Genomic DNA, 17,740 nt, shown 5'->3' on the forward strand with positions numbered 1-17,740 from the left:
TTTAACATCATTAGCTAAAGCAACTCAGCCTGAAGTTAGAAAAATCTATAAAACATGCCTCTTGCGATGTTTACTAGTGGAAAATGTAATTTGGCGCTTGCTACAGAATGAGTTCAACATCCCTGCATGTATTATCTGTTGGCTTGGTTCCTAAATTGCTACATCTGGAGAAACAGCAAGAGATCTTGTTGTTGCTCCTTGACACAAATAATTCTACCAAAGGACTGTCAAGACACTAGTTACCATGTAAGAGTCTTTAGAAAGCAGAGATAATTCTAGGCATGCTGACGAGTTCATGCTGAGCACATTTCTCCATTAGGCAACATACATTACAAATGGAGAGATTTTTTCTGGAACAAGGCTTTGAAATTTTGTTTTGCTCCACTGTTTAAAAGACTGTGGACCATATGCTATCTTTCACAATATACACAACTATTATTAGAAGGTGGACACTGGAGACTCTCTTGAAAGACTCTCCTCTAATCGGTTGATGCTGGTTTTCCTAAACCCCTTACAAGGTTCATGACAACTCAATATATAAAAGTAAGTATTCGCACCTTGCAAATTAGTATTCTGTGATTTGCTATCTATCAACCATGAACAGAAGACTGATCTTCAAATCAAGAAGCTCTGAAGACATCCCAGAGTTTTTCTGGCACTTGCTGGCTTCATTAAGGATACTCTGTTTTATCTTTTAGATTATTTGCAGTCTGTGAATCTTAGGTTGACAAACCTCATCCAGTACTGCCTGCCTAACTTCAATGAGATTTATCTAAAGCACCTTGAAAAAAAAAAATTACAATCAGCAAGCACATCAATTTTGTGTTGATTATTACATTAAAAAAGTAAAAGAAATTGCTAACCTATTCTCAAAACTAACAAATATCCCTGCTATAACTACATATTTTAGTAGTTGTTTAGGCCTATTAATATAAGCATTCCTTAAACAAAGGATTCTTGCCAAAGTCGTTTTAGAAAACTGCAGCAGACACTGCATTTGCAAATGCATGGAACACTAGTTATACACAGGAAAAGTCAGAAGTTCAGGGGACAGCAAGACTCCAGATCAAAACAATAGCTACACTGGTACAGTCATCTTTCCTGAAGTCCATTTGCCCATAAACTCTGTCAGCTCTACTTTGATAAAATATAAACATAATGTCCAGATTTCTACTATTCTTCACATCTCCAACCCAGAGTCTTCCAAACCAAATGATTCAGAGAGTTAAGTGGGGATCCCCAGTACAGGGTCAGGTGTGGGTCCGTAGCCACCAGGGAAAAGAAGGGAGGAATCACTGTGGCACAACAACCGTATCTCACTCTACAAGATCATGAAACCAACTTAGTGCTAATGTTCAGAGGTCTAAATCTTTCATATTTGTCAAGGTAACAGCATGTCATACATCAAATGCATGACAAGCCTGAAACAACAGTCCTAAAATATTAACTGCCCATTTTATTAGCTGATGAGATATAAATATGTTTAAGAGTACTGTTAAATATGTTATTTTCCAAATCATTACAGAAGACATGTTGCTGAAGAACAACACAACTGTAGTGCTGTAAAATTTGCAGTATACTCAGGTGAACTGGCAATAAATTAAAAATGAAATTAAATGAATCCACGATGACTCAGCTACAGAGATAATTTCGTTACATAAGAATCTCAGCTTTCTAGTCAGGAAAAAAAGTCATATTCACCAAAAGGAAAAGTTAAAAAAAAAATACAACCAAACTAAAAACCACAACCAAACCAAAAAACTCGTACACAAACCCAAAGCAAAAAAATACACACCACACACACAAAACCCCTTAAGACCCCAAATCCTACAAAATAGGACATTACACCACAGACTCAAGAACAAGACGACAGATATGACAGACAAAACATTGGATATTTTAGTTTTATTAGGTGGGGGATGTGAGGAGAAGTCCTATTCAAGGTTTCTGCATATTGGCATTAGCAATACTGTAATTCACTTTGAGAGAAAGTTCACTTTGACAGCACAAGACAAAGCTGAAAAGCAGAGTTAAGCATAAGGTTGTGAGTTAATTTTCCTGAAAGACAATCCTCAAAATCCACATGCAACAGAAGTGTTCCACAGAATTTGTATCACAGAACTGAGTGTGCTCAAATTTTTCAACTACTTTGACCAAGGCTAAGGAAAGGGAGGTGCTGATGTTTCTACAGTCTTGTGTTCGACCTTGTCAACAGCTAAAGCAAAGTCATCCAAAATCCGCTGAATTCCAGAAAAGCCTGACCTACCTACTGCACTGAAAATAATCTCATCAAAATAGTACAGTATACCAAGACAGACATTTGTGTTTTTTCACTTAAAACTTTTCAACAAAACACCACACACGCCAACAAAAAAGCAAAACTACAAAACAAAAACAACCAACAGTATTTTTACTAAAGATAACGTGCTTTTTGTCAATTAATAAAGGTGATTTGCAGCACTGAACATCACTTTTTCATTTTGAAAACAAGTAACAGCTTTTATGAAATCTACAGACACAGACTCCGATGTAATGTTGCAATTGGAATCAGCACTACTCCTTCCTTTTATTTTCAATAGAGGGAAAGAAGAAGGAACTGCCACAGCTTTCTCTCATTGAGCAGAAAGTATTAACAAAATACTGATTGTTTAGTGTATTGCTTTCAGGGAATACCAACCATTCAGTCTTAGATGTAATGTCATCTGGCTTGGCAAAAGTATAAAAAGTGGAAAGTGAATACATCCTTTGGGATTCAACAGGCAATCTGCAGTTTTCCTTCCAGAGTGGAAATTGCACATAATAGAAAATAACTCTTTCCAGTGCATTTATTTAGTTTTTAAATGGTAGATTTAAAAACTAAAAGCTGCTCTGTTTTACTTTCAGAACTCCACTTTGGCTGAATCAAACCCCATAAATAAAGATCAAATTATATAAGGTAAAATTAAAAATTTTAGACATTTCACATACAGAAGAAACCCATATAAGGCAATAATCCCTGATCTTCAAGTAAAAATCCCACATATGCACACTCTAACCCATTATAAGGATACACTCTTTGGTTTCACAAAAAGAAACCCCACAATGTTTAATTTTACAGCAAACAAAAAAAAAGCGATGTAATCCTACCTTCTTTCTTATCATTCTGTCCTTTGTCCATTTTCTAGAGTTATGTCCAGTCTTTTCTGGTAGCCAAGATTTCTCTTTTGATGTTTTTATAATATTCTGCAGAACCACCCTTAAAATATTCTTCATGTGGACAGTTGTAAATAGCAGTAAATATAAAAATATTGTGTAGAGCTAAAACCTAAGAACAGTTCCTGTGCAACAACTACAGTGAAAAACTACTTAAATGGAGTATTTTTGGTCTACTGGCATATGAATTCAAGCAGTAATGACGAGCAGTGATAAGATGTTCTAAAGAAACAAGACAGGCCACAGTTGTGACAGGAACAAGATAGGCTGGATCAAGTTTCACCTAATTAGGCAAGGTTGCAGTAGGGGAGTTCTGCTACCCTCTCGTGCAATAGTAATCTTTGCTGTTATAATAATGACAAACAGTAAGTATCCATCTTAAATTTACATATAAGGCTCTGACTGTCTCAAAAGAGACAGAAGTGATTTTCCTGTTGAAGGGGACAATGATACGAGCAGGAGTTACAAACGCAAATAATCCTAACAACTATCATAAGACATCTCCGTGACACATTTTCTTAAATCAGGAAAATATTTTTAAAAGACCAACCATCTTAAAAAGAAAAACAACAACAAATCCACCATGTATTTATGCCTAAAAATACTATAGTTCAAGCACCACTCCATTCTTGGCAAAGTCTGTCTTCTTGCTGGACGTAATTCAAGCAGCAGAGAATATAAAATGGCAAACTATGTTTCTGATTGCCTCTTCATGTCAAGGGACAACCAATGTTTATCATCATTCCTGTCAACACTATACAGGATCCAGAGTGGGGAACAGACAGAGAGATGGCACCAACAGTGCATTTAGTTCTTACTCTACAACTGCAGGAGCAAAGCATGTTCTCCAGCCCGATCTGTTCTCTTAATAGAGAAAATGGAGAGAAAGAGTGAGCAAGTGACCCAAGAGGGCAGGAGGGGGGCAAAGAAAAAGAAAACCAAAAAATCCAACCTATACTATGAAAGATCAACAGAACCTGAACAACCTAGAGCTATGAGCTACCTTTTCTGTGTAGCATATTAACTGCATTACACACTAACTGCAGGAAGGGAAAAGTCAGGGGTCCTCCGCTTCATTTGTAACAATTCTGTGGCTCACGTTACCCTTCCCTAAAAGCAGCACCAGAGAAAAAAAAAGCTAGTAAGATACTGTATTTAGCCTGCTTCAACATTCAGAAATAGCACTGTCCTCCCTTAATGCATTTTGTCAGTAAAAAACCCATTCTGATTGCATGCAGCATTCCTTTCTCCTCAGCAAACCTATTACGTTGAGAGTTTTATTGAGAATATAATTGGTAGAATCATTTCAGACTTATAAAATGCGGCAACCTAAAAAATTTAACGTGTTAGCAACTGAGAACATTTTAAATAAATGAGAAACTGGAGGATACTTCTTAAAAGGGGTTGTTTTGCTTTTGGAAGGATGGAAAAATCTAATCTGGTTGTTCTCCAAAACCGGATTGTATCTTTATCTGCCAGAAAAACAAACTGTATGACAGGAATAAATATTTGAGAGGAAAAGCTGGGCCCATATTAATACATATTGTGCCACTTGTCCCAGCTATGGCTACTGACTTGGTTCTTCTAAACAAATCCCCAAAACTTATAAAAGCCTTACTTGCAATAGAAACACCTGATACACATATGAAGACCAGAAATACGTGGGAGGCTTCAAAACTTAAAGCCTGTCATCTCTATTGGATAAGTGGGTTCTTTCAAAAGGAGTATATGAACCAAAATAAACACATGTGTCACTGAACTTCCCTTTTATCCTGTCATCCTCCCTCCCAAAATAAAACACCTGTGTGTAGTTTGTTATATCAGATAAATAATGAAAACAAGCACAGTGTAGCCTTTTACTTTCTCTCATGTAGTCCATAGACATATTGTCTCCACATGAAGTATCTGATCCAGCACAGTTATTTGGCTGACTGATTTATAACCATTACCGTTAGGCAGGTAAATATAAATCTATGATGTATGTAGAAACAAGGATACCACAACCTCTGATTGCTTAATATACTATAAGCCTCAAAATCCTAAATTAAAGAAACAAGGGGATCTTCCTCCCAAAACATGTAAAGAGGTCCTCTAAATGAAGGAGGTGAGGTACATGCAGTATTTCATAGACATAAGTTACGATCCTGTATTAAATGTGAAAACCATGTAAGATCCAAGAGGACTTGCCCTGTGTGATAAAGCTCATATTTAGCAAACCTATATATCCGCAGACGATGTAAAGCACTCAGTGGGAAAGTAAACGCAGTCTATGATCCTATTAAAGCATTTTAACATGAAGACTCTCATGATCTCTGAAAACCACATGGAATGATGTAGGAAAAAATAGAAAGTAAAACTGAAAGTATAATTCCATAAAATGTACACAACTTCACATGAAATATCTACACACAATGAAAAATTACTTAACATAAAGCTATAGATTAAAATTGGTGGACGTGAGCAACTAAGAATACACAGAGAAGTAACGGACAAGTATAGAGAAAAGAATTCGGAAGGAATAAAATATGACACTGCATGCTGGGTATCACTAACTTTAAACTAAGGCTTATTTGTTCTAATAAATTCTGTTCTACTCTGCCACCCTGTTTTACCCTTTCACTATTTCCACTTCTTTCCTCCTGATACATAAGCTATACTGTAAATGCTTGGTATGCAAATGTAATCATTTATTTTGAACATGCCTAACTACAAAGGTGCACGATGGCACAGAGGCCCTCTAAGCTAAGCTTTTCCACATTTGTGGAAAATTAATTTAAACAGACACCTTAAGATTACTTCCAGATTAAAACTAACTTCTTATAATTTGCATATAAGATAAAGATTTTTCTAAAACAGCTCATTTGCTTTCCATACATTCTCTTTCAGTTTCTCCAGTAGGATCAATCATCCACAGATCATATAGGGAAAAGTAAAAAAAAACAAACAACCACACACCAAAACCCAAACAATCCAATACAATTCCATCAAATTTTTCAAAGGTCCTTGTAAATTAATAATACTTAATGAGGCAGGTTTACTTATCACTTCCACTTAGGTAAACTGACAACTAAGTTTATGTATTTCATAAAGTTGTTTCACTGGGGTAAAGAAGTGATGTTCAATTACACTGTAACAACTGTATGCTCAACAGCCTAAGCAGAGTACAATTGGTGGTGAGTGTGTTTCCTTTTTCCAATCAAAGTGTAAAGAAAAAAAGTGAAAAAGAATTCTATTTAAACATGTCAAATATATACACATTCAAATATATATATCTATCTCTCCAAAACAGAAATTGTGCTTAGCATGCTTTTTTCTGGGGGTGGGGGTACGGGGCGGGTGTGTGTGAAAGGGATTTTACCAACTGCTCTCCAAATGATGTTAGAAACACAGTAGCATCCCTAAGTCCCCAGCATATCAGACTGACTACAGACACAAATATATAAAAACATGCATAGCTACATGACAACACTCACATTTTTGTGTTCTTTCACATATTTGAAGATACTTCTCACAAGAAAAAGAGAATTTTCCACAAGAAAATTTTCACAAGGAGAATCACTGATTGACTTTGGTCCCCACTTCAGGTGGAAGAAAGGAAGACAGAAGGTTTATAAAGAAATCCAGACACAATCAGAACACTCTCACCTCTGAGCACTGGAAGGAAAGAGGTTGTTGAGACCTCACTGCTTGAAAATTTCTGTATCATTTGTGAGATAAGAAAAAGCTGACCAAAAGCTTTTTTCTGCTTCTGAAAAGATACAGGCAAGTACATGCATACTGCACACTAAGCTTACTTGTAATTTTGTGCCAAGGCTTCTCAGTTCTGTAGAACTCAGAGTGAGCTGAGCAGTAGTAGTTCGTAGCTTCAGATGGCCGGGGGAAGGGAACAGCAGTAAATGGGGGTAATCCAGTAATGCATTGAAGACTCAAATCACAAAGATTTGTTAGGCTGAATGTTACAAAATACCCAGAAACACAAAAATACTGTATTAGAAATGCTGTATAGCAAATCCTCTATTTAGTCTATCTTTTATGTCCCTTAAAGTGATTTTCACACTATAATTTTGTACTGTAAATACAAAAAATCCACTATAAAAAGGATAACAAAGTAGTCTAAAGGTTGGTAAACATGAAAGTGAATCAAATGAAAAAGTTCTTTATGTTTAGCTAAAAATGAGCGAAAGCACAGTAGTTGATACAGCAATCAAATTATTCCAATCTAAGTATTTGAGTTGGACTCCAAAATCACACAGAGGTAAACACAGCAGTTTATAATTCAGAGTGTAAATTGATTTAAACCACCTTCGCCACTTCACCTCCTATCAGTGCTACAAAAACAACTACTACTGCTCTCCACCATCTAAAAAAAAAAAAAGTAAAATTAAAGTGCTGCTGTCAGTAATTTGGTGGGGCATTGCAAGCAACAGACTTGAAACTGATTTGTTTCAAAGTAAAGCTCGGATTTTTATAGCATATTCCCATATCCAACATGCTCTTGCTGAAGTGGTGATAAATGACAATAAAATAATAAATACACTACGCTAGTAGTACACCAAGCAGCTCTTCAGAAAACAGATGGAAAAGATTTCCAAGTGACATCGGCTAGAATAGACACCAATCCACGTGATACGGTTTTAAAATAATGGCATTGATCCTGACATGATTTAGAAGTGTAGAAGAGGTCAACTGTTACACATCTTTTTTCCACTATCATAAGTACATGATTCAGACTTGCAGCTAAAATTTTCTGAAATTTAGGTAACTTGGGACAATAAAGCAGTATGTAAAGAAATTAAGCACCAGGCATGCCAAGATACTCAGAGCTGAATGCAGAGATTAAGCTGCATACAGAGATGAGTTTCATGGTTTATAAGACACTGTTTCAAGAATTCAGTAATCTCCCAAAGTGTACATACAGTCCAACTGTTTGGAGCCTGAATAATAATTAACCAATTTGTTAGCCTGCAGAATCATCCAAAACTTCAATTTCAAGAATTTGCTGGTTTTAAATACACAGCAGGAAGACCTAAAAACTTCTCTGTTGATGTATCCGAATAGCAACTTGTAACACTAAGGAACCCTGTTTGACAAAGTATGTATTTGACTAAGCTAAGTTTCAAACATACCCATGTACTATAAATTTTATCTTACAGGATTTGTAAGAAATGGCTGTCCGTTCACAGATGCTAGTACTTTCTCAGATGCCCAAATAAGTTGGCTAAGCTGTCAGTGGGTAACTTACAGTTTCAGGCAAGTAATGACTAGCTGAACTGTTTAAACTTACTAGATATTAGTTTCCTATGCTGCCCACATCATTACATGGTATATGCTCCAGCTATCACATTCTTCTATGAAACACTAACAATCTATCAGACAGTTTACAGACATCAATTATACCATAACCATGTACGAATAGCCTCTCCTTATTCTGTATCTTTTCAAAGGAATTGATTGAGATATTAATAACATTTATTAAAGACATACTATGACAATGTTTTGAATTTAAATAATTTGAAAACCCCTTTCTTTGTCTAGATGGGATAGGTTGAGATCAGGTTTTGACCAACACACTGGTTAAGATTTTACAAGATAGTCAGATATGCTTTCTGAATCCTGTTTTTTTCTAAAGTAGTAAGGATAGGGGGAGGAGGAAGTAGAAAAAAAGAGGTTGAACTATGTTGAAAATACCACCTTCAGAAGAGGAGTAAGAATGCCAACAGGTGCAGCACTGTCTTGAATCATAAATTAAACAAATTGCATTAGGAAACAGGATTAGAAAAGGATTTTCTCATTGAGACATGCATTCAAAATATGTCTCCTCAACTTAAACTGCACCTGTTATTCTAAACTAAGACTTAGCTTCTTTGAGACATTAAAAAAAATACGTATCTGCAGGTAAGCCTGTACTTAAGGGCTATGACAAACTTTGCTAGTCTCAAATTGCCCTATTTATTTACCTTTAAACATCAGAAAGCAATGCAGGCAATACTTCTCTCCACGTATTAATAATGCAGCCCTGTCCACTGCTTTTTAAATCTAATACTATAAACTCTTGACAATTCTCAGCTATTCACCTTAGCAGATCTGGACAGATACATTCTGGGTTTTAGGAGAGTGAGTTTTGCTGGTCTTGAAGTGTCAAAAATCGGCTCCCAGGAGAGCAGAACACAGAATTAATTCAGATGTTAATCCATGCACTGTGTTTTTTTGCATGATGTCAACACCCAGGATTTGGGATTGGAGAAATTGTCCTAGATGAGCCTGTCGGAGACCTTGGGCACTGTTTTTTTGTTTTGATTTCAGAGAGCAGGCAAGTTACTCTTCTTTGCCACTTGGGACATGGATTACATCGCAAAATCATCTAGATATATCTCACCATATTTATTCACCACCATGGAGCTGTTTCAGGTTGAAAAATCCAAACAACCTAAACTGTAGGAAGGATGTAATCAATTTTACCAATCTACACATTTCTGCCTTTTCTTGTGCTGGTTCCAGTGCTTATCTGACCCTGCAATGAGTTGGTTTCAGTGTGCTCAGCTGGCAGAAAAGTATCCTGGGGTTAAAAAAAAAAAACCAAACAACTTCCTGCTGAGTTTGCATGCTGGAACAGCTCAGCACAGAATCAGATAAATACCAGAGCCGATAAAAAAGAGGGGGCAGCAGGGAGGCAGGACTACGGCAGCCCCTGCAGTGACATCAAAACTGAAGCCTCAGTTTCCCCTGTTCTCAATTTATAAACAGTACTTTAGTCATGTGCAAGCTGAAATCCTTTCGTCAACTTAAAGTAGACATAAGGATACACAGGTTAAATACAGTGTCTGCAACATATGCAAGTTTAGATTAGATTGCTTCCTGATTAATTTGGAATTCCTTAAATAAAATGGTATTATAGCTAGTCTCCTCACACATAATTAGAACTCTGCTTCTATGCAAAGCAATGAATTTGAAACCACCACCAAAAAAAAAATCCTAATTTTACTTCCACTACTGAAGAACTATTCTAAATCACACTATGAATCTTAGAGGATAAGCAAATAATGGGCAGAAATCAGAAGGAATGTAATACTGCAAAGTGGGGGGAAAAAAGATGGCAGACTAGCAACTGCTATCTAAGTTTTACTGTTTTTCCTTTTTTTTTGGTCCCAACTTTATATTTGTTTCTCAAGATTTCCCAAAAGACCACATATTTTACTAAAAAAACAATATTCCTTACCTTCTCCTGTTTCATGGAAAATGTAAAGTGTTACTGGATACGCAATAAAGATGTGAAGTCTGGTGAAACCATAACTTATCTCTGGAGTAACACTGTTACTGCACTGCAGAGATCTTAGTTTCATTTCACTGTTCTACTCACCTGCTAAGTAGCCATAGAACAAAATTCAAAATATTGTTGCCTGGGGCACAGCTCCACAATAAACTAAACTGAAGAAACAAAAATACTGAAAGGGAGGGATTCCACTTCCCTATCACCTTCTCTGTTACCAATCTCAGCCAAGTGGTCTGCTCCCTCCTGCATGAACACGGACATGACAATGTAAGCTGATTTAATGCACTAACCTGGCAGGAAAACAACAACAAAAAAGAAAGGAAAAAAGAAAAAAAAAGGCAAAACAAAGGCATACCATGTACAGATATCTCTTCAGCATTCTTTGGATACAACTATTTTTCACATTTTTAGTGACCTGGTTCAGTCTACTGAGGCAAGCAGTGCAGTCCATTCAAAGCAAATGGTGGGAATGAGCAGCAAGGAAGAGGAAACAGCCTCTTCCACTGGCCACAGGAAATGGTTAACCCAGCTCATCCCTATTGTGAAACCTCAGCCCTGAAAGGAATTCAGTTGCTCCAACATCCTACTGCACCACAATGATAAACCTGCACTCTGTGACACAAGCAAGATTATATGTACTTGCTTCTAACCAAGATTTAAGAAAACGCATAGACTGACCTCAAATCTAGGTGAAGTAACTGAAAATTGATGTTCAAAACAATTCTTTTCCTCCACTAAGCATTTCATATTCTTGCTTGTCCTTTGAGTTAATATAGAATTTATGCTTTGTCGCTTTTGACACAGAAATCTGATTCCAAAAGATGGTGTCTCTTATTGCAACACATAATTCTATTATTCTGTCATAAAAAAACTGCTTCCAGAACCTCAAAACACTGAGTACATTCCACAGATAAACTGCCTAATACATTAGAGATTATTACATGCTTCCAAGTTTAACTGATTTTAATGTCAGATTTCAAAACTACCAGAAAAATGCACCAACCTGAGATGTTAAAACTAATACTTCATAATATTTATTTACTTTAAAATCTTATCATTTAAGAATCTGCAAGACACAGGATTCAAGAGCAATGGAAAAGCTGTAAGTGAAGAACGATTTAGATGATATCTGAAATTACCTAACAACATAGTTTTCCAATTTAAGAGGAAAAAAAAAATCTCAAAAATAATCTCATTTTGCTGGGGTCTGACACGAGCCCAAGACTGAATCTCCTATATCTCAGGCCAGCATATTCAGTTAGAGTTGAAGTATTCTGAGCTATCCTGTGCTAGTAATTAATGTACGGTAATACTAAGCTTTTAATTTAGACAAACTCATAAGACTTGTAAATTCCACCAGTGACTCATGATGGAAAGCAAGCAAGACACACCACCACCACCATCCTACACCCCCCCAGTTAGGTAGTAACTTGTTTGCTTCTTCAAACCTCCATTCTCAACAATTATTTTTTATTTTTGAAGATGGCACTGGCTTATAAGGAGAAAAAATTAGACCTAAAACCCCCTGTACATTTGAAAAGGTAACAACTGTGAGCTGTGACTTTAATAATGGTAAATTCTTAAAAAAAGGCACTATCTTTATCCCATGTATGAACAACTCTTAGCATAGTGGGGGTAGTTTCACAGCTGAATGCAATCTTAATATAAATAAAAGAATAAATTACAATGTTTTTAAATAATATATTTCACATCAAACCTGGATTTGTTAGATTAACATAACTCAATCTGGTGGAATGGAATTTTGTTGTTAAATAAATACCTATTTTCTCTAAACTCTACAACAGGTAAAAATCTCATTTATGTTAATATATTAAAAGAAATTTATATATAGTATCCTTTCTCTCAAAATTTTCTCATATGTTTCATTAGAATACACACATATCTATTAAAGATATATAAATACTCTATTATCAGAGTAGCCTATGAATAGTACTTTTCACTGACATGGTGAAGCTGATGAACTTTATTTTTAACACTGACCACGCTATATTTGGTCATCCTAAAAAAACAGTGACATGATCCAAAAACCCATGAAATAGCCTTTAAGCTTTGTTGCAATAAATAACTCCATTAATAATGGCTGATAAACTTGCAAATTATTCTCTACAGTCAGTTCATATTTACTCAGCAAACAAGGATGGTATCAGTATTGCTGGTAACTTTACCACTGAATTAATTGCAATATAATTTATCTCAACATCACTGAAAATTCCTAATATTATTTAAACATATTGAAGTGACATATCTTCCTTTAGACTTTTACAACACAGAATTGTGTTAGTAGTGACCCTGCTAAGGGAAGAGAACAGTGCGCACATTTGAAAGTATTTTTGCTTTAAGTTCGGAGTAAGCAATGCCCACTTTGGACTTTTGGGGAAAGGTTTTAGACTGAATACATCACAAATGTGTTCCCATTTGGGAAAAAAACCACCAACCAACCAACCACCACCAAAAAACAAAACCCCTTATTCTTAATTCACCTGGAAGATAGCTTAATTCAAAAATAACTACCACAAATACCCATCTTTGGTTTGTGTTTTATCAGTCATGTAATCTGTCCTCATAGGTCAGGAACGTATATAGCAATTAAGATATTAATGCACACTGTAATACTTGAGATCCATTTGTATATTGTCTAGTCTAACATAAAATATGCATGTCATGATCCTCTTTGAAGACCTGCAGTCACACAAAATTAACTAAAAAAAAATTACTAAACAGTCTCCAAACTTTTCACTCTCACTTCTATTAAAACAACAAACACAACCACATGACCCTACACAAAAACAGACAGGCCCAAAAGGTCTTTGACTCTAAGCCTCACACAAAGTCCCACAAGGTTCCTCGTAGATGAGTTCAAAAACGTGAATGCTGGCTGCAATCTCACTGATATTAATTTCTCCCAATTAAGTTAAAGGGAAAACCAGAAAAGCTCTGCAGCAATAGGTGTTAGGGGAATATGCAATACTAGCTATTCCACCTAAGGAATTGTGATGGACTGAATCTCTTACACAGCATCCACCATCACCTCTCTTACCACTTTACTGATGGTGTACAGACTCTACGTAGTTCTCTGCCTTTGACACGATATGTTACCATGCACATGCTGTAAAAGAAGGATACCCAAAATTTTGGTAAGAAATAGGAAGCATTATATGCTTCTCAACTGTAGCAGTTCCTTCTTCTACTGCATCTCTTCTTAATTAGGAAAACAGTGTTCCTCATACGTGACTTTTTCTTGTCTGTACCCTAGTGTCCAAGAAATATGGCTAATACTTGTCAGCAGAAACAATTTTGGAACTACCATCCAAGAAGAAAAAACATCAATTGCATTTTAAAGGAAAAATTTCCAACACTCTTACAAAGATAAAATCCAAAGTCGTCGTCCCCCCCAAAAAAAAGATAATTAGGCTCCTACAAACAAGGTACAGATTATGTGGCTGAAAGAGGACCTATATCCATAATATTTCTGCAAACAAACAAAATACAACCATGGCTGTTTTAATGCAAAACATTTCCTGTTTGGAAGACTGTCACAGAGTTCTGGGTTTGCACATTTTATTCTAAGAATGCAACAAATATTAATTCTTTTCTCAGTAAAAAAAGCATCACTATATTCAAGGCATACTTATAGCGACTCTTTTAGCAGGTTCCTTAGTAGAGGTGATATTCAGTGTTGCATCATAAGCTCCTCATACACATAGCCCTTATGTCCTGAAGGCAGTGAAAGGGTTTATGATAGATGTGCCTTGTCAACAAAGCAAAAAACAACAAGTGCAAAAAGTGCAGTCCTCATCACTATTACTTCTTGAAGCCCAACTGTGTCCAGGACCACGAATATAGTTATTTTTATATTCTTCAAAAGCAAAGTAGAATAAGAACTATGAACTTATATGGAAAGGATGCTGAAGAACAAAGAGGGAGGTATCCTGGTTACAAAAGAAATCATAATTGATAAAAACCTCTTAGAAGTAATCCTGTTTCCTGGGAAGGTGAGGGGGTGGGAATCACTACTAACAAAACACAAGAAAAGAGGAAAACAGTAATTCTATTTTCTACACTTCAGATATGTCTTCATTCTCAAAAACGGTTGTACAGCATGTAAAAAAATTACCAATCAAAAAATGGCCTCAATCAATTACTTCAAATCTGATAAATGCAAGTCTTAAGAAACTAGAAAGTTTGATAACTTCTCATTTTAATTTGTGGACACAAAACTGGAGGGATACCCACTTGTTACAACAGTTCAAGTCTACCAGTATTAAAGTCACTCCTCTTGCTATTATACACTTCTGTTAATTAAAAAACCACCAAACAAAACCAAAACAGAATCAGGGAAGAAAAAAGCTTCTATGATGATTAATTCAAGGAATTCCATCACTAACAAATTAGATCCCTAGCTTTTCCCTTTTAAGAACACAAAATCTCAAGGAAAAAACCCAAAACATTTGGTCAAGTTCTACAGCCATATGTTCACATTACTTTGATATTATATGTTTGTTATTCCAATAAATGGAGTTGTTTTATTCGTCCTTACAGTCCAAAAATAAAATAGCTGGGATGAGAAACCAGAAGACTAAAGGCACTGTCACAGCGTCCATTTAAATATACATATTCTCAACTACCTTATGATAGACTGTCCATAACAGCATCTAAAAGCTCTTTGGAAAAGTAAAATATTTATTATTTTAGGATCTATACTAAGTAAGCTGTAATCTGCAACATTACTACCACTGCAGCAAGGTAATTTGTTTTCATTAAAATTCAGCTGTCAGTATTAAAAATGCTTTGAAGTGTGTTTCAAAAACATAATAAAAAGCCTGAATCTTACACCACCTTCCAATAAGCAGAAACAACTGCTACATTTAAACAACCACAACGGTAACAGAAGACACTCGCAGAAACACCCAAATAGGTAAAAAAACCCCTTCTTATAGGAAGCCCATCACTGCTCTACGAAAGTTATCCCATTAGCCTGAAACCTACACATGTGTTAGTAATGGGAAGCAAATACATTTCCTCTGGCTCAGCCTGTGATTGGCATGTTATGCTTTCAGTAAGAATTTTATGAATGTAAAGCATAACCCAAGTTGCGATGGAAGCTGGAAAATCTGACAGTCACCTTTTTGTTTGTACAAGCTGACATCGGTATGTTTATGTAACAAGTCTGAAACTCAGTGAACTTTGTTGCTGGTTTCTAGGGTGCCTAGCAAACTGAAATTCTCATAAAGTATCAACAGAGTATACTGGTACCCAGCAGCTGGAAGAGTACATCAGGTTAAAAAGCTTGTCGTAACAGCTGGTTTTTAAACACTAGATGTACAATTTCAGACTGAAGAGTACAGGTAGTTTGAGCTATTTATTTCCTCCTCTCAGTCACGAAACAAAGTTAAAGCAGTAAAATTTTGTAAAAGACGTCTTTGATATTCTCACCGAGCAGCACTCTGCTGCAGTGCTTCGGTTGCAAACACTGCAGAGGAACTGTAAATAAAAACCTCATTTCTACTGGAACTGGAGAAAACATGGGAGACAGTCCATACAAGGGACTATCTCACAAACCCACACTGAGATCAAACAGCGTTTGAAAGAAATCAACAAGAAGAACGTAATTGCTCGTTACTCGGTCTCTGAGGATCCTGTCATAAAACGAACAGTCATCGAGAACTCCCGACCGCCGCACCAGCCCGCCGCGAAAGGGGGCGGGAAGAAGAGAGGCAGGAAACCGAGGGAGATTCTGTCACAGAAGACAATCAAGGTTGTTTGCGGGAAAATGAAAGGCTTTATCCTCGATAAATATGCGACGGTTTCACAAAAGAGCTGGCACAAACCGAGGAGGGAGCCCGCCTCTCCCTCGGAGGTGGCGAGGCTGAAATGAAGCCGCCGCCTGCACTCGCCTGACGAGCGGCCGAAGGGCCGGAGCCGCCTGCCCCGGGACCGGTGAACCCTCCGCACGCCCGGGCGGCCGAGAATCGGCGTTTGGAAGGGAAAACCCAAAACAAACAAACATCCCCCCCGCCGCACACCCACTCACGCAAACACAGGGAACCCACCCACGCGTCGCACCGGGCCCGGGCAGCCAGCAGCCGGTCCGCCCGCCGGCCGATACCCCGCCGCCGAAACCTGCGCCTCCCGCTGCCCCCCGCCGAAACTGCCGCGGGCGCAAGACGGCGCCGGGGGGCGGGGAAGGAGCCCTGTCAGGCAGAGGGCGAGAGCGGAGCCCGGGGGACGCGGCCCTCGACCTGTCACGGCCGGTGCAACGTCGAGAGCGGCTCGGCCGGCGGGGGGGGGGAGGCAGCCCCTCGCGGAGGGGAGGGGCGGGAGCAGGTCGCGTCTCCCCACAAGACGGAGCCGGCGGGGGCCCGCGGCCCCACCCCCAGCGGGGAGCCTGACGGCGCCTCCGCAGCACCGTCGCCCTCTGCCCCGGCTGGCCGGGGCACGGGCAGGGATGACGGCGGCGCCGCGCTAGTCCATCCGCCGCCGCCGGCCCCGCAGGAAAAGGCAAGGCGTCCCACCGCCCGGCAGAGCGGCGCCGGGCCGGGAAGGCGACGGCGCGAACTCAGCCCCTTCCCACTCACCGGCATCATCTCCGCAGCCGTCCCCCTGCCAGCCCCACCGAGGCTGCCGCCGTGCCGTGCCGGGCCTCTCCTGCCACCGCCGCCGCCTCTGACCGCGGAGGACGCCGCGCTCGCCCTGGCGGCTGTGACAGGTGCCTCCCGTGCGCCTCGCTCCCCACAGTGGGCGGAAGGAAGAGGCGAAGTCGGCGGCGGCTGGGCTCCCAACCCCCCTCCTCCTTCTCAGCGCGGCGGCGGCGGCCTGCCTGCCGGCCTGCCTGCTTCCCTCGGCGCTTCCTGCTGCCGCTCCGCCCGCGCCGCGCCGCCCAGCCAGGGGTTAACCGCCGCCGCGCCCTCATTGGCCGAGGCGGGAAGAGCCGGGGGCGGAGTGGCGGGACGCGCGCGCACGGCCAAGGGGGGGGGGGGTGGGAGCTGCGTAGGACGCGCGCGTCGGTGTCGCACGTGACCGCGGTGCGCCGCGCGGGTCTGGGGCGCGCGGGTCCTACCCTCGGCGCCGCGCTGGCGGTGCGTTCCCCTCGCGCACCCGCCGTGACGCCCCCACCGGTCCCCCAGCTCCGTGTTTCGCGTGGGCCTCGCCTCGCCGGTTCTTCCCGCGGCCCCGCTCCCAGCCCGGTCTTTTCCCGCCGGTGCTGTGCTGCCCTGCCCCCGGGCCGGGCCCCCGGCGGGCGCCGCCTCCTCTGGGCCC

General features: G+C 39.5%; 1 protein-coding gene across 5 annotated transcripts in view; it reads right to left on the minus strand.

The window, feature by feature from the left end:
* Positions 1–17,309, minus strand: part of PPP1R13B (protein phosphatase 1 regulatory subunit 13B) — a 68,680-nt gene extending 51,371 nt beyond the window's left edge. Inside the window, exon 1 of one of the 5 annotated variants that reach the window (XM_080394848.1) lies at positions 17,059–17,309. In XM_080394848.1, the coding sequence (XP_080250974.1) occupies positions 17,059–17,067 (9 nt within the window). In that variant the 5' untranslated portion in view covers positions 17,068–17,309. Of the gene's footprint in view, positions 1–16,533; positions 16,743–17,058 lie in introns of those variants that run through there. The other 4 variants (XM_080394850.1, XM_080394849.1, XM_080394846.1 and 1 more) reach the window with 4 other exon arrangements.
* Between the last annotated feature and the right edge of the window lie 431 nt (positions 17,310–17,740).

This window comes from Falco punctatus (assembly GCF_963210335.1).
Source record: "Falco punctatus genome assembly, chromosome: 7".
NCBI lineage: Eukaryota > Metazoa > Chordata > Aves > Falconiformes > Falconidae > Falco > Falco punctatus.